Genomic DNA, 16,950 nt, shown 5'->3' on the forward strand with positions numbered 1-16,950 from the left:
GCCCTCAGTAGCCTAAATGTATGCTTAATTAAATAAGGTTTGCTAATGAGAATTGATTGTGGCAGCTTTATTTAAACTGTTTTATCACATAATGTTGTATATGTATATGCATTGCAGCACACAAAGAGATAGGTGTTTCAGATGAGGTGATAAAAGTGGATCCATCTCACTCTTCTGAGAGCTGCTATGCAATATTTAGAGAAGTTTGGAAAAACTACTTGGCATTAGAAGACCCTGTTTATTTTCTCCCTCAGATGTCTTACTTTTCAAGACAGAATCTCGCTCCATTGCCCAGGCTGGAGTGCGGTGGCGCAATCTCGGCTCACTGCAACCTCGGCCTCCCAGGCAGCTGGGATTACAGGCAGGCGTGTGCCACTGTGCTCTGCTAAGTTTTGTATTTTTTTGTAGAGACGGGTTTTCACCATGTTGCCCAGGCTGGTCTTGAACTACTGGGTTCAAGTGATCCACCCACCTTGGCTTTCTAAAGTGCTGTTATTACAGGCATGAGCCATTTTGCTTGGCCTATTACTTTTCTTTCACTAGTTCAGGAAGACATGGATTGCCTTCGTTGTTGGTCAAATTCTTATAGTAGCTTGGCGTGGTGGCTCATGCCTGTAATCCCAGCACTTTGGGAGGCTGTGGTGGGCAGATCGCTTGAGTTCAGGAGTTGGAGACCAGCATGGGCAGCATCGGGAGACCCCATAGACGTAATTTGTTCAAAACACACTCACGCACACACTCTCTCTCTCTCTCTCACACACACACACAAACACACACACTCAGTGATTTTTTTTTCATCTACCTCACCTTTTTTCTTTAGTAAAAAGCAAACATTGGACCAAATTATGAAATCTCCATACCTGCCTTTACAATGCCAAGCTTCAGTTTTGGCTGCAAGTTAAAAATATTATTAGGTACACGAGAAACCTGCTGATCTTAGTCCTTCCAAGTATGATTTTATTTGCTAAGATATGAAGAATTCCATTGTTACTTTTCTGCTTTCTGTTCCAAGCCTCCATGATGCTGATGAAGAGGAGCTAAGTGTATCATTTTTACAAAGTGAGTGCCACTACCTAGAATTAGCATTATCGTTTTGCTTCCTGGTTGATTTTTTTCTCAGATTCTGTGTGGGCCAAATTATGTGCGATCTACAATCAATGCACCTCCCTGCTCTTCCAGCTGTGCCCTAATTGTATCGCGCTCTAGTAACAAGCCTGGAGGTACTTCTGTGGCATCAAATCAGAAATCTACCTTGTGACATCCTTGCTTTAGAAATACCAGGTTACTAGAATTTAGAGATACTAAGCAATATGTCTCCATACAATGACTGATGTTTTTGTTCTTGTCCCTTGCTCTTATTTGATGTTTACTTATTAAAAATGGTCTTTTCAATATGGATTGAAAAGAAATCAGTGAACGAATATGAAAAATTGAGATTATAGGAAGGTTTTTATATACTTGAAAAGTCTTTGACTAACTGACATTAATGGAAGTTCTATACTAGGTGAATTCTAAATACCATCTTGTGTCAGCCTGAGCTTCTTTGCTCTTATGCCTCACCTCCGCCATAATTCCAAAACCCTTGTAGCACTCATGCTTCATAAGAACCTGTGATTTTGCTGTTTGGAGAATTTTGCTGCTGTGTATTCTGTAGTTTAGGACAATGAAAAAATGTTTCAAAAACATCCAACACTAATCAAATAAAATACTATCCTCATTTAGATTAACCTTTACCATTACTAGAAAACCAAGTACAGCTGGAGACTTAACTATAGGTCTTGCTGTTGGTTCATCAGCAAACCAAAATGGTCCAATTTGTCTCATTACCATTTTGCATGTGAACCAGCTGTCCTCTTAACAAAAGCAGTTGAGCACACCAGCCGATTAATTGCAGCATTCATCTTAACCATATGTGAAACAATATTAGAAATCACAGGAAACAGAGAAAAGAAAAACTGAACAGCCACTTAATCTTCAGAACACAAGTTCACAGCGATTGTTCCGTGGCTTACTAAATAATTAACTCTAGTTATCCTTTTTCTCTAAATCTTTATACTTATTGATTATTAATTGGGAAGAAGTTAGGCAGTGATAAATATGATTTGCCTTCAGTCATTTTAGGTTGTATTTTGTATTCTTGGACAGAGTGATTTCAGAATCTTCATCAGTCCAAATGAAAACACTTTTTGGATTCCGTTGTGTAAGGCTTTACCTTTTGGTTATAAATTGATGTAGATTTTTTTCTTAGCCCCGTTATTCAGTTAAACACAGCTTATCCCTTATTGATTTAGAAATGTTTTGTATAACTCAGGGGTACTTCCTTAATGTGAGCTTGGTTGCAGACACTAGGTTATTTATGAATATTCACAAATCTTTTTGAAGGTGTGATGTCAATGTTGTCCGAATTGAGGCTCAAAAGGGCGCAGGGATCATAGAATATGTCTTTCTCTAGGGGAGGAAGACAAGGATATTCGTTTGAGACATGACCATGAATGAGAGCATGTTATCTTCTGTAAATGACAGCTAGGGGAATCATTTTCATGCACCAGTGTGTCGTTGAGTGTCATGGTGTCCCCTGTAGGTGGCGACCTTCTACTTTATTTTGTCAGTTTCTCCTGGTAGTCTGTATTAGGAAGTCTTCCTTTGCTCTCATTTTTTTTTCTACATAAAAAATTCCTTTTGAGTATAGATTGTTTGTAGGTTTTACAGCACCATCAATCAAGCAAGTTCTTGATATTATCCAATTTTAAAAATACAGGGGAGCTCAAAGTATAAAGCACTTAGCTAATCACAATTCTTTTAAATTAGATCTCTAGGATCATCATATTATACTTTGGCTTTTCATTCCACAATGAGATTTTCTTCCCTGAAGATTTTAGAAGAAAGGTTGCATCAATTTCTTTTTCGAATTTTGATTCATTGTTTGAATTACTGTTATTGTAAATGTATGATTATGTTAAGTATAAATAGCACAGGAAATAAATTTTAATTTCTAAGTGATTGAAAAGTGTTCCCTTCTCTAAGATGTTCCAGACCCTTTATAGGCATTCAGAAAATGTGTTTTGAATGACTGAATTGGGAAAGACCAAGTGAGTTAACTTTACAGTTGAGTTCATCAATGTGTAGCTCTACTTGTATACATTATTTCTCTCCTAAAATGAGCCTTTATATACCTAATATAGCCTTTGAGAATGAATTAGATGAATCTGTACTACTTGGGTAGATGGATTAGGGCTGTAAACATGTCACAAAGAATAATTGGTTCAAGTATAAGAGGTTTACAGTTAATGAAATTATTCTCTTTCTGCAAGAAAGACATAGCTCACTTTGGGGGAAGTTATCCTTGAATTAAAGTGACATATTTTTGAAATAAAGAGTTACAGTCTGTCAAGGAATGCTTCCTAAGAAAGGTTAACATTTGAATTATAACTTGAAAAATGAATAGAGGTATGCCAAGTGGATAAGTGGAGGATCAAGCATCCCAGGCAGATTAATAGCATGTGCAAAGGCATAGGGGTAGAAGGAGTGTGGACAGTGGGATCCCTCACCTCCCTGGCCCTTACTGAAGGCAGCAAGTAACACGTCGAATGGAAAACTGGACCACAAGATGGGGTATCAGTACAGATGCTGGGTGGCCCTGTGATCACTGCAGGTCACTTATTTGTAAAATTGGTTTAAATGTTCCTTATGACTTTCTTCTGCTCTAACTTTCTAGGGGCCTATGAAATCTCCCTTTTTTGATTTACCTGTGCTATTTCCATACTCACCAATAATTCGAACATCAGCACCCATCCCTTTCACAAAGCTGTCCCATGCTAGCCCGACCTCATTTCTAGCATCTTAGGACAGTCTCTGGATGATCCCAGCCATGCGCTAGGGAGACTTTGCAGCCTTCCATTCCTGCAGGCATGGCTGAACTTTGAATGCTGTGTCAGCAGGGCTCCCTTTGTGTTTTGGACTTTTGATTTGGGTTTCTTTTTTTTCGTAGCATGTTTTCTGTCTGCCTTGCCTTTCATTTGTTCAGCATTTGTCACATGAATACTGTGGCTTGACTAAACTAGTCACAGTGATAGCAGACGTTTTGAAATTGACCGAGCCGATGGCAGCAATGATATTGGATTAAATTATTAACTAGGATCCACAGCAGAAGCCTTTAGCTTCAGCACATGCAGAGTAAAGCGTGTTTCCTAGCATCAAAATTAACTGGCAAAGTGGATGCCAGATCAAGTTTCTTCTAAAGAATTGATACATTATCATCTCCTAAGGTTCCCCTTTCTGTCTCCAACCACTCCCCTGACCCCATAATTGATGAAGAGAGATATTTCCATTTGTCTTTTTTTCAGTATGTCATATGTTTCATCATTAAAGATTAATTCAGAAACAGAAGAAAGAAAAGATCATTGTACCAATGAGATTCTAGAATATTGGTGATTTTTAACATGCTTTTGTGAAATAATATTCGTGGGACACCTAAAATAACTCTTCATGAGTATCTGTTATCAGATTCATGTTTTCATTCTGTGGACAGTATCTCTGCATTACCTTTTAAATGTGTGTGTGTGTGTGTCTGTTTACCTCATTATGTAACTGTAAAAATTGAGAGCATAAGGATAAGATCACACCCAGTGTCTATTCAGTTTTTTCCACTTATCTGTAAAAGACTTTATAGCTAGTTTATCCAAAACTAGCATCGCATCCAGGATCATGTTGTGATGTTCTTTAAATCTCTTATAATCTGGCACATTTCTATTATTATTAGCAGTAGTAGTGTTAATTATTTGATACGTTATTGGAGAGGCCAGATCAGCATAATGTCCCAATTTAAGACTGATTGCTTTTTCTTTTTCTTCTAGCTCTTTTATTTCTGTAACGTGGTAGAATTTAACTTGTCAGAAAAAACTCTGATTTACCATAGGTGATGTTTATACTTGCTATTTCATCACATCAGTGGACATAAAACATCAGTTGCCCACCATTAGTGTTTGCTGGATTAGGGAGATGCCTGGCTGGTCCTTCTGCTGTGTGGCTGCTCTAATATTCCTCTTACATGGCAGCTCTTCAGCAGGGAGTTAAAACTGACAAAGAAAGATAGAAGGTTCAAATACCTAAGATTTAGACTGCTAGGAAATGAACAGTAGTAATCTGTAAGAAAAATGCCTGATGTAAAAAAATTAGAGATCGATTCTTAAGGCACAAGTGACCAATTCGTCTTTTGGTTTGTTTCTAGTCAAAATAAATGCCCAGCAGCAGGAACTTTATGAGTCCACTCAATTTGTCTTGATTAATCTTAAGTAGTTTTTTAAAATCTGCCATATCAAATACTTAAAGTTATTTTTAATATTATAAATTATAATTGTATTAACTTTTACTTTATTTTACTGTAGATTTTTGAAAATTCCTTTAATAATGTCAACTTTTGAAGAATAAATCTTTATTACTAACCAGTGATTTTTCTTCCAGCTACTCCTATCAAACTCTTACTATTCTATGACCTTAGATAAATTTTTTAAATTGTACTTTAAGATTTCCAGATTAACCAAATACAAGATGCCCACTTGGTTAAATGTCAGAGAAACAATGAATTATATTTTAGCATAAGTATATCCCATTCAATATTTGGGACATTGTGTATTTAAAAATTATTTTTTATCTATCTGAAATTCAACTTTATTTGGACATCATATATTTTATTTGGCAGCCCTATGTTTAAAAGTTGCTGTTTTATTTACACATTTATTGACTGTATTAATTTACCTGCCTATGTTATTAGTTTGCTCTGCAGCTTCACTAATTCAATAATAATTGTTTGAGTAATAATTCAAAATTGTTATTTAGCTAGGCAAGAATTACAGACTTTACATAGTAGTTGCTCTCAATGTGAAAGTGTTCATAAAAACATGAAACATAATTCTTACCTTCAAGAGTTAATGTTATAGGAAGACTTTGTTCCTTAATAAACAGGATAGGCCTACATTATCTTTATCTATTGGTAAAACATTACGAATGTGTATTAAGTAGATGACGATGTTAATTTTTAGAAATGTATAAAATCCCTTACTACTCTGTACATTTTATTTTATTGGCCCAGAGGCTTGGGTTGTGCTTTCTGCTGTGATGTTTTCCAATGTTTCAATGAGTCTGAAAAGCACAAGAATGAATGGGTGTGTCTATAGATTTAAAAATTGTTTTTGAAGTATTTTAACCATGCATGAAGATGAGTACATCTAAATTACCTTGGTCATATACAGTCTTCTATGCGAGATGTTAAACTTGATTTTTAAAAATATCCTAAAATGAATTAACAATCAGTAAAGGCACCGTTTATAAATAAGTTTGCCTTGAAAAATTTTCTATTTGAAGAGCTAAATTCCTTTGAGAAGCATTTCAAATGATCATTTAATACACAGCCCTGAGCAGAACTCGATTATGTCTGATTTTTATTTCCCCTTTCTCCTCTTCAGCTTGGAAGAAAGTAACGATCTTTATTGATTGTATATTTCATTTTCTTCTTCTTCTTTTTTTTTTTTTTTTTTGAGATGAGTCTAGCTCTGTCACCCAGGCTGATGCAGTGGCGCTATCTCAGCTCACTGCAACCTCCACCTCCCGGGTTCAAGTGATTCTCCTGCCTCAGCCTCTGAGTAGCGCCACCGCACCTGGCTAATTTTTTGTATTTTTAGTAGAGACAAGGTTTCACCATGTTAGCCAGGATAGTCTTGATCTCTTGACCTCGTGATCTACCTGCCTTGGCCTCCCAAAATGCTGGGATTACATGTATGAGCCACCGTGCCCAGCCCCTATTTCATTTTCAATTGCTCAAAGATTCAAATTTTATCTAATTCAAAGTGCGTAATATGATATAAACATGGCTCATTTCTGCATACATTGCTGTGTACAATATTTGAAAATGACCCTTTTTAGTCAATATTGTTTAACAATATTTGTGAAAAAGTTTCTGGATTCCAAATAAAGACTTTCAGTGCGCTGACTGCATTTGATACACTAAGGAGGGCCTGTGGGTTTGTGTAAATAGGGATGGGGGCGGGGATGGGCAAGGCTGTGTCTGTGAGTTCTAGAAGCTGTAGACAGCTCTGCTCTTAAGAGGCTTTTAGGTTTAGACATATAATCTTTGGCCTTCACAAAAATAATGAGGGTGTACTTTAAGATCGTACTAAAGATAAAAGCATGGGTGGTAACAGAGTCATTTATTTAAATGGACAAGGTTTAATTTTTTGAACTTTATACTTTAGGTTTATTTGGTTCCTGAAGCATTTTACAGACGGTGAAACACAGGCTGATAAAACCAAGTTTTTCTAGAGAAAGAAAGTTATTCTGAGCTGAGAGTGAATTCTGACCTCTTCACCTTTTGTGTGGATTGCGGCACCATTTTCTCTCCCCGCCTCTGGTCAAGCCTATTCAAACCTACTTGCCATTTGACACCAGGATTCTAGTTAAAATGCACCACTGGCACTATAGGTTTCCCTCTGATCCTCCATCAGGGACACCCTTGCCCACCACCTGCCACTCACCCACGGTGACAAGCAAGACCCTGCGGGCCTGCCCTGCCTCTCTCCATCTTCCCCACCGTCTTTCCCCACAGGACTGTCCTGTGACCTTTCACCAAAGTGTCAGCCTATCTCCCCATGTCCCAGGACTGGGCTTTACCCAAGAGTCTCTTCTCTGTACTCTTAATAGCGGGTGATCCTTTGAATGAGGTGGGTGTGTGTTATCACTTTACCTAGGAACTTCACAGTCACCTCTCTCTCACTAGACTTAATCTTTATGTCATCATTTTTATCTGTGTGGGTGTGTCTTTTCCTCTAGACTGTGAACTTCCAAAGGTCAATGATCATGTTTGATTAATTTTTAACCTGGACACCTAACACAAGGCAGCAAATATGTTCTCTCTTTCTTTCTCTCTCTCTCTCTGTTTCTTTTAAGAGACAAGGTCTCACTCTGTCACCCAGGCTGCAGTGCAGTGGTGTGATCATAGCTCACTGCAACCTCAAACTTCTGGGCTTAAACAGTCTTCCTGCCTCAGCTTCTTGAGTAGCTAGGACTACAGGCATGAACCACCATACCGGGCTAATATTTTTATATTTTTCTGGAGATAGGGTCTCTCTGTGTTGCCTAGGTTGGTGCTGAACACCTGGCCTCAAGCAGTCCTCCTGCTTCAGCCTCCCAAAGCTCTGGGATTACAGGTGTGAGCCATTATCACATCTAGCCTCAGTTTTTTCTTTTTTAGCTGGGGATTAAATTTACCTGTCTGGTTCATGGGAAGAAAAAAAAAAAAGATAGTCCTAATAGAAGTAAAAGTAGTTCCTGAGAAACAGTTTGGGGGGAAAAGCAGATTGTCTCAAATTAGATATGTCGAACTTGCGATAATGTGAAATCTGAGTAGAGGTTAGCAAACGGAACTGAGGGCAGACAAATGAAAGAAAATAGAAATGAAGGTTGAGCAGGATGTTTAAAGGTGGTAGCTTAAGCCATAGGCCAGCCGTCTTTTTCTCTTAAAGGTCCAGATAGTAAATATTTTCCGTTTTGAGGGCCGTACAGTCTTAGTCGTAGCTGCTCAGCCCTGCTGTTACAACCCCAGAGCAGCCTTAGACAATATTTAAACAAATCTTTGAACAAATGGGTGTGGTGGCATTCCATTACAACTTTATTATTGGACATTGAAATTTGAATTTCATGTACTTTTCATGTTATGAAAAATTCTTCTTCTCTTACTTTAAAAAAAAATCATTTAATGGCTGGATTTGGCCAAAGGATCATAATTTGCTGACTTCTGCTCTATACTAACAAAATCATTCAAGTTTCAAGGGGAAATAAGTATAGGACAAAGGCTTATGGACTAGATCTTTGAAGCCTGGTTAGAGTTCGTTGGAATTCAGAGAAGGAGCCATCACATGTGGGAGAGGAACTAGTGTGTTGCAGTGTCAGTGAAGAGGATCAAGAGCTGGGTGGTTGGAAGTATATGATTAAGAAGATCATTAGGAAGGTGAGGAGAAAGAAAAACACCATTAGTAGGAATCAGAAATTCACCGATGACCACTGAGAATTTTTTAAAATTGAAATAAAATCTTAGATAATAGAAAAATTAATATGTGGATATAAATTGGAAGCAGGGGGTAGATAGCAATTACTTGAGGAGTTGGCAGTTTAAGTCAGAGACAAGTAGAAAGACAGCTGTGGGGTCTGCCACGCTGATTTCCTTGCGTGAAAGCATGGCCCTTTATTAAGCAGAAGGCTGCTAAGCTATCTCTTGAGATTTTATTCATTGATATAACATACACTTACATATGTTTACATACCAGGTACTGTTCTAAGGAGTTTATCAATAATAACTCTTAGTTCTCATCATGACCTGGTGATATAAACACTGTTGTTATCCCATTTTACAGATGAGCAAACCAAGGGATGGAGAGGTGACTTTTCTAGTAAGTGGCTGGTCACCTGGGTAGGATGGTTCCAGAGGGGGACTGCTTTTCGCTATTATGCATTGGTGTCAAGTTTTTCATGTCTAGTTCATTAGAACATTTCTTTTTCTTTTTTTGCCCTGTACAATGGGCCTTGCCTGTAATGCAAACACTTTGGGAGGCTGAGGTGGGAGGATTGCTTGAGGCCAGGAGTTTGACTACAGCCTGGGCAACATAGTACCCTATCTTTACAAAACTTTTTTTTTTTTTTTTTTTTGCCACTGTCATATATGGCTGAAGTTGGCATCGGAAGTACCATGGATTTATATCTTTTCTGTTGCACATATAAATTGTGCAATTAAAAAATACACTTCCAGAAGAATACAGCTCTTCCATCAACCACAGCATTGAGGCATGCAAATTATATGATGAAAACGTTTCCCTGTGCTCATGCTCATATGAAGGATGTAAAGTAAGAGCTGGCAATTGATTGGGGAAACTTTCTAATTAATAAGCACTTTCAAAATACAACTTAATATAGAACGCAAGAAATGTGATAGTTTATTTGGTTTATTTCCTGAAAATCTAGATTTTATGGTGTTACATGGCAGTGTGGAATAATGCACAGAGGATGAGACATCCTAGGATGCCGGGATGGAAGCCTGCATTCTCCTCCTAGGTTTACCACTTCCTTGTGTGTAACCAAGTACAGTTGGCTCTCCATATCCGTGGGTTCTACTTCCGCGGATTCAAGCAACCATGGAGCAAAAATATTTGGAGAAAAAACCACAATAAAAGTAATGCAGCAATAAAAAAATACATATTTTTAAACCAATACAGTATAACAACTACTTGCAAAGCATTTACATTGTATTAGGTACTATAAGTAACGTAGAGATGATTTAAAATATATAGGAAGATGTGCATAAGTTGCATGCAAATACTATTTTATATCAGAGACTGGAGCATCCAAAGATTTTTGTATCCAAGGGGCATCCTGAAATGGATACAGAGGAACAACTGCGGCCACTTTATATCACATTTAATATTGAGTGAGAAAGGAAATTACTCCATGCAAGATTCTTCCTATAGTTCATTTTCTGAGAGGAAAGAGCACTTCTGTGGTCCTGGGAGATGGAAATGTGTCTCACAGCCTGAGGAGTCTCTCTCTGTCTTTAAATGAGAGCCACTGAGATTCATTATACAGAGTTTTGTTTTCTTGCTGTTGCCTCCTTCAAGGTTTTGCTCAAATCTCACCTTTTCATGAGGACCACCCTGACTCCTACGATACTGCAGCCTGGCCACCCTCAAACCCCCCCTTTTATGTTGCTCAACTTTTTTATTTTGTCTATTGCGCTCGTCTCCTAATATACCATAAAATTGTAGTTTAGTGTCTGATAATTTAAGCTCCATGAGGGCAGGGATCTCACCTGTTTTGTCCAATGACGTATCCCAACTAAATGAAAGAGTAGTAGTTAGCATTGGTGCCCAGTATTTATCTTTCTGAGGAATGAATCTATATTCAGATGCCATTGCTGAACACATGGAAAGCTACATGCTATGGAGGATTGAGCATAATCAACGTTTCTCAAAAGAAAAATTTCTGTTTTCACTGGACATTTGCATGGTGACACTTAACCTCAAACACTTGTGGATTGTGCATATGAGTGTTTTTGCCCACAACTCTCCTTGTGTCTAATGCAATGAGCAGAGCGAGGTCACTCTGCAGATAAATTTGTTTTCCAAAGGGGAACTTTGCCCGCTAATTTAAGGCAGCCACATAATCTGACTTACAGGCTCAGTCGTTTCACATTTGCCATCTGGCAATTTAATTACTTTAAAATAAAGCTATATAGAGAATGAAAGAACACAAGTTGGAAATCTGATAATATGTGTGATAAGATGGTAATGTTTCTATTGTTTTTTTTTGTTGTTGTTGATTAAAAAATAAAGCACATAGAAAGACTTGAGAAGGTATCATTTCAAAGCTTTCCCTAGACAGAGCCCCTTATATAAATTTTATTCTTTGACTAAGAGTCTTTGTTATAAACTAAATGTTTTGAATTAGTGGATTATTACATTTTTCCATTGAGTTATAAGTCTGGCCCAAAGCTATGAAATAAGAGGTTGTCAAAATTGTTTCAAAAGTGTTTGGCCATGAAGTGGAACTGGGCTGAGATGTGAGGAAGGTTCTTTTCCTTTTTTCCTTTTTGTAGTATTTCCTGATCTATATTCTTTTTTTCTCCTATCCCTTTACCCCTGGAATATGTTTTTCCAGTGCCTTCTTATACTCTGTTTCTGATTTCTCCGTCTCTGCTTGTGCTTCCCTAGTCCTCTGTGGTTAATTGCAAATGGGCAAAAGAACCGGCACTCTGGATGGTATATTCAAGTTAAAGAGTAACTCAGATAATGTTTGTTTGAGATGACTGTGAGGGAAGGGCGATTATGGAATTCTGAAAACCAGAAGCTTAGGTGACAATTACATTTAAAATAAAGATTAAAGTGATTAGGGTACTTTATCTAATTTCTTGTTTGGAGTGGGAAAGTTGTGTTTTTTTGGTGGTTTCTTTTTTTTTCCTTGATTGTTGTGGCAGCTAGATGCAAATAACATCACGCTTTGGAACACACAATGCTGATTCTCAATCACTGGCAAAGAAGGGTGAGAAGACAGGGCATCCTAATTTGCACAAAAATGCAACCAAGTCATCTTTGCAGCTCCTTGGAGATTCCATTCTAAAGTTTTACTGCTTGTACAAGTTCCTTTGGTATGGAGGCAGAGCCTGGGGCGTGGTTGGGAAACAATAGTTTGGCTTTTTTACCCCCTAAATCACTTCAAATCCCATATATCCTGAATTAACTGGAATTGCTTTCAGACTTGGCAGCTCCTGTAAAAGATCTGGATGTTCATAGTGGCTTAGTGAAATGGGGAACACATTTGTTTCATCTTGACTTCCATAGAGGAAAATCTGCACTATTTTGTGGGCTCAGAGAGGGGAGCTTCTGATCTGTTGGAGAGAAAACGGAATGAATGGGCACTGAGGCAGAAAGCCTGATGTGGCTGTCATGCAAATAAGAACCGTGATTGGCTTTCTCTTTCTTTCTGCGCACGATGTCACTGGCTGCTCTCAGCCTTAAAGATTAGGTTTCAGTAGGAGTTGTTCAGGTTCAAGGACTGTTAATGGTTTGTAACTGCCTGACAATAAGCTCAACCTCAAAGTTACATCAGCCTGGGCAGATGTCTAAGGATATGAGACCGGGGGAAGAAAAGTTAGAATCTGGAGCAGGACGAAGCTTGCCACCTGCCTCATGGGCTGAGCTTTTAATGTGATTTACACTTCTAAGCTCTATGTAGGTGCCCTGGAAATGGTGGTCTTCATTAATGCAAAGATTAAGTCTTTAATTAAACTTTTTAAGAAGAAAAGTAAGTAGTTCCTTTTCTCTCTACTACCTATTGTGTGCATATGTTTCCGTATGTGTGTATGTCCCTGTGTGCTCGTGTGTGTGTGTGTGTCCATGTGTGTGTTTTAGGTCCTTGGTTCCTTTGTGTGATTAAATTAGAGTGTGAAACAGCATAATAGGCATGAGTTAAACTCTATACCAGGTTGTTTAAATACCTCAGACTTTTGTAACTCGAGGACAGTATTATGTGATCTTAGCATGTCTTATTTATTTATGATTGGGGTTTTAAGTGAATTTACTTCTTTTGTGCTTTTCAAAAGAAGTCCTTTGAAGAGGGGGAAAAATTCTTGTACTTAATTTATGTTTCCCTTGATATCCAGTGTATGATTTTTTGATTCTTTGGCTAAATATGCAGCTGAGGTAAGGGAGCCTCTGTGTAATATATGACATGCTTCTGGTGGAGATAATCCCCTATAACTCCCTGGCACTCTTTGTTGTGTATTTAAGAGCTCGAGCGAGCACAAACCGTCTAGACTGATCAGTGATTGTTGTAAGGTGCAGAGCTTTTGTGGTGTGGCTTTATTGTGTGCTTACCATTGACTTAAATTTCTTTAATCTAGTTGCTTCTTCATAGTTTAGTTTAGTTTTTGGACCAGTGATTTAAACTGGATAAATGTGCATGGGTAGGGGCATTGATAAAAGGGGCTTTGGAGAAAGCTACAAAGAGCAGCATGGTGTGCTGATTTTCTGCAGCTTCTTGCCGAAGGCTGCCTTTGGATGGACAGATTAAAAGTGCCCCTGGCGAGAGTGAGGAACACCAGCGAAAGAGACTTTCTCATAGTAGCCAGTTGGTAGCTGTGCATTGGGGCTGATGGTGCGACTGATGGTGCAGACACGAATGCCATTACTTGGATTTGATTTGTAATTGGCAAATAGGAAAAGTTTCCATTTTCCATAGTTTTTTTTTTTTTTTTTTTTGAGAGGTAGTCTCACTCTGTCACCCAGGCTGGAGTGCAGTGGCCAGATCTCAGCTCACTGCAAGCTCCGCCTCCCGGGTTTACGCCATTCTCCTGCCTCAGCCTCCCAAGTAGCTGGGACTACAGGCGCCGCCACCTCGCCCGGCTAGTTTTTTGTATTTTTTAGTAGAGACGGGGTTTCACCGTGTTAGCCAGGGTGGTCTCGATCTCCTGACCTCGTGATCCGCCCATCTCGGCCTCCCAAAGTGCTGGGATTACAGGCTTGAGCCACTGCGCCCGGCCAGATTTTCCATAGTTTCTAACTCTGAAGTATGGTAACTCAATCTTTAAAATAAATGGACATCAGCACAAAACACTGATGAACTCAGGCTACACTTGGGGGGATTATATGGTGAGTTTGGCCCAGTGCTAGATTCTTCTGAAACATTCTTCTGAAAATGAGGGTTAAGTCAGGTCTTTGTGGATTTTGTGTATTAAGATTGATAGTTGTATGCACCATGCAAAACGTTTGCTCAACAAGAGTTTATGTGAAATACTAGGTGCCGAATGCACATACTGCTTTTGTCAAACACTAAGCAGGAAACACACTGGACATTTCTGTTTTTAACCTGATACCTAATTCTCAATGTTTACTTTCTCATTTAGCAACTTATGGAGAAGGTGGGATCCTTTTGAAAATGAGTTATCCTGTTCAGATTCATAAGATTGTAAAATTTAGTAGCTGTGGAAAAGATGGTATGTGAGATGAGCGCTAACCTGTGGCCCAGATTTACAAGACAATGACGGTTCGAAGTTTGGGGCCTCGTTAGAATAATTTTTACTGTTCTTGCCACAACCGTGTTTTACCTGAGTTACTTCTTGAGCTAAGTACTTTATGTATATTGGTTCATTTACTCTTTAAAGTAGCCCTAATAACTGTGCTATAGGGTATGTTTACTTATTTTTAGATATCCTCAAATGGATTTAATAGTTTATGCATGTGTTCTCACATTATTTGAGAATTCATTTTATGGTCTAGTTTCCGGGTACATGTTATGCTGGGGACATGGATACCCAGTGTGAACTCTATAGCATAGATCAGAGTCAGGAAGACTTGCTCCTCACTCACAATTCAAGTATCTGCTGGCTTTACAAGGGTTACACTTGCTACCTCAAGCAAATGACTCAGCACAAGGACTTTCTCCAATACCTTTCCAGTCTCTCTTATGCCTGGGTTACATGGCAGACATATAGAAAGTATTAAAACATTCTTGATGAATTTGTTTTGGTGCTGTCGGCCTCATTTTGGGCTCCACTGGTGCCCCAGCTTAGCTTGTGTTGTCAGGAAAAATGAACTAGAGACGTCTCAGGCCTCCGGGGATTTAAAGAAAAATTATTATAGAGATTTATCTTAGTCTCAGGATTTTACTTGTTATTTTATCCTCTAATGTCTCGGTCTCTTCTGTGCTGGGAAAATTTAGTTGAATTGGATTGAGTTGGGAAGAGTCAACTGCACTGTAATTTAAAAAATTTTTAATATAAAAGCGTTTCATGAAAGCGGGAAATGCAGAGGGAATTTTGTAACACAAATGGATCTCCACATCTATTAGCTATGTCATTTACATGTAAATTGAATGTTTACACTTAATTTTTTAAAAATGTAATTGAGTTTATAACAGTGATGCTCTTTAAATAATGCTGTAGAGAAGGAATATTTCTTATAAACCCCTTGGTAGGAAATTCATTTCTGTCAGGACAGTCTAACATTTACTGTTGCAATGGCATTATACAGTTGAGTAACTGATATTTGTTGTGTGTGTGGGAGGGGGTTAAGTAGGAATTGGAGGTCTCTATCAATTCTGTCCATTGTTTTCAAACATTGAAGTAAAGGGAGGACCTGAAATGCTGGGAGGCAGTTAACTGAGCAAATGCTTCTATGAAGACATTGTTTAGAGGGTGGACACTTTCAGCTTTTCCTTTATAAATAAAACACTGTGGGCAAGACCCCTGGAATCTAAGATTAAATCTAATTTGGAATTTGCTTCATTGCTCCCTTGCCGGCCTTTACCCGTGGATGTGTTAGGCATGGAAACACATCATGATGTAATGAATTTGTAGCTAATGAAGCCTAAGTTGACACCTGAATGTATTCTATCTTTTTTTCTATAGCGGTTTCCAACCTAGATGAGGAGAGCCGATGGACAGTCCACTATAGTGCCCCATGGCACCAGCAGGAGAATGTGTTCCTTCCCACCACAAGACCCCCCTGCGTTGAGGACCTGCACCGCCAAGCCAAACTCAATCTCAAATCAGTATTGAGGGGTAAGATGGCATCCTCTGTGAGCTTATTTTCTTGGTTATTGGGTCCTGAGAGTATAAACTTGATATCTATCTATAAAACCAGATCTACTTTTATTGAATGTGTAGTAGGCTGTGTCTTTATATGATATCATAAATACAACCTAATACATGCTGATATGGTTTGGCTGTGTCCCCACCCAAATCTCATCTTGAATTGTAGCTCCCATAATTCTCATGTGTTGTGTAGGAGAGGCCCAGTGGGAGATAATTGAATCATGGGGGCAGTTTCCCCCATACTGTTCTCATGGTAGTGAATAAGTCTCATTAAATCTGATGGTTTTATAAGGGGACACCCCTTTTGCTTGGTTGTCAGTTCTCTTGTTTGCCACCATATAAGGCATGCCTTTCACCTTCTGCCATGATTGTGCGGCCTCCCCAGCTATGTGGAACTGTGAGTCCACTAAACCTCTTTTTCTTTATAAATTACCCAGTCTTGGGTATATCTTTTTCAGCAGTGTGAAAATGGGATAATACACATGCCTAAGATGTTCTGGTCTCTGCAGAAACTTGCCTATTTGCAGATATGCAAATCTATTTCCAGGAGCCCACACCTTCTCAGAAACACTTTAGCATGTTTAAACCACCAGTGTTAATTTGATCCAAATAAACCACTGCTCACATGGGCAGTTTTGCCACTGTCTTTTTAAAACCATTGTAAGTATTCAAAACCAATTTGTTTTTTTGAACACATTTGTTTGTTCTGTTTAGTTCAAGCCGGCTAGAAGAAGGACCTATATATAGACTTTGAAGATGTGCTAAATGGTTTGATTTATCAGAACTGCGTAGCACCCAACTGGGCTCTCTGAGCCTAGGTTCTG

General features: G+C 38.5%; 1 protein-coding gene across 1 annotated transcript in view; it reads left to right on the forward strand.

Annotated features, from left to right (window-relative positions):
* The first annotated feature begins 12,581 nt into the window (after nt 1-12,581).
* NHSL1 (NHS like 1) overlaps nt 12,582-16,950 on the forward strand; it is a 78,511-nt gene continuing 74,142 nt past the window's right edge. The window contains 2 exon segments of the mRNA XM_017848993.1: nt 12,582-12,837; nt 15,941-16,093. Coding sequence (XP_017704482.1) covers nt 12,780-12,837; nt 15,941-16,093 — 211 coding nt within the window. The 5' untranslated portion in view covers nt 12,582-12,779.

Source organism: Rhinopithecus bieti, unplaced genomic scaffold (assembly GCF_001698545.2).
Source record: "Rhinopithecus bieti isolate Rb0 unplaced genomic scaffold, ASM169854v2 scaffold_31173, whole genome shotgun sequence".
In the NCBI taxonomy this organism is placed as follows: domain Eukaryota; kingdom Metazoa; phylum Chordata; class Mammalia; order Primates; family Cercopithecidae; genus Rhinopithecus; species Rhinopithecus bieti.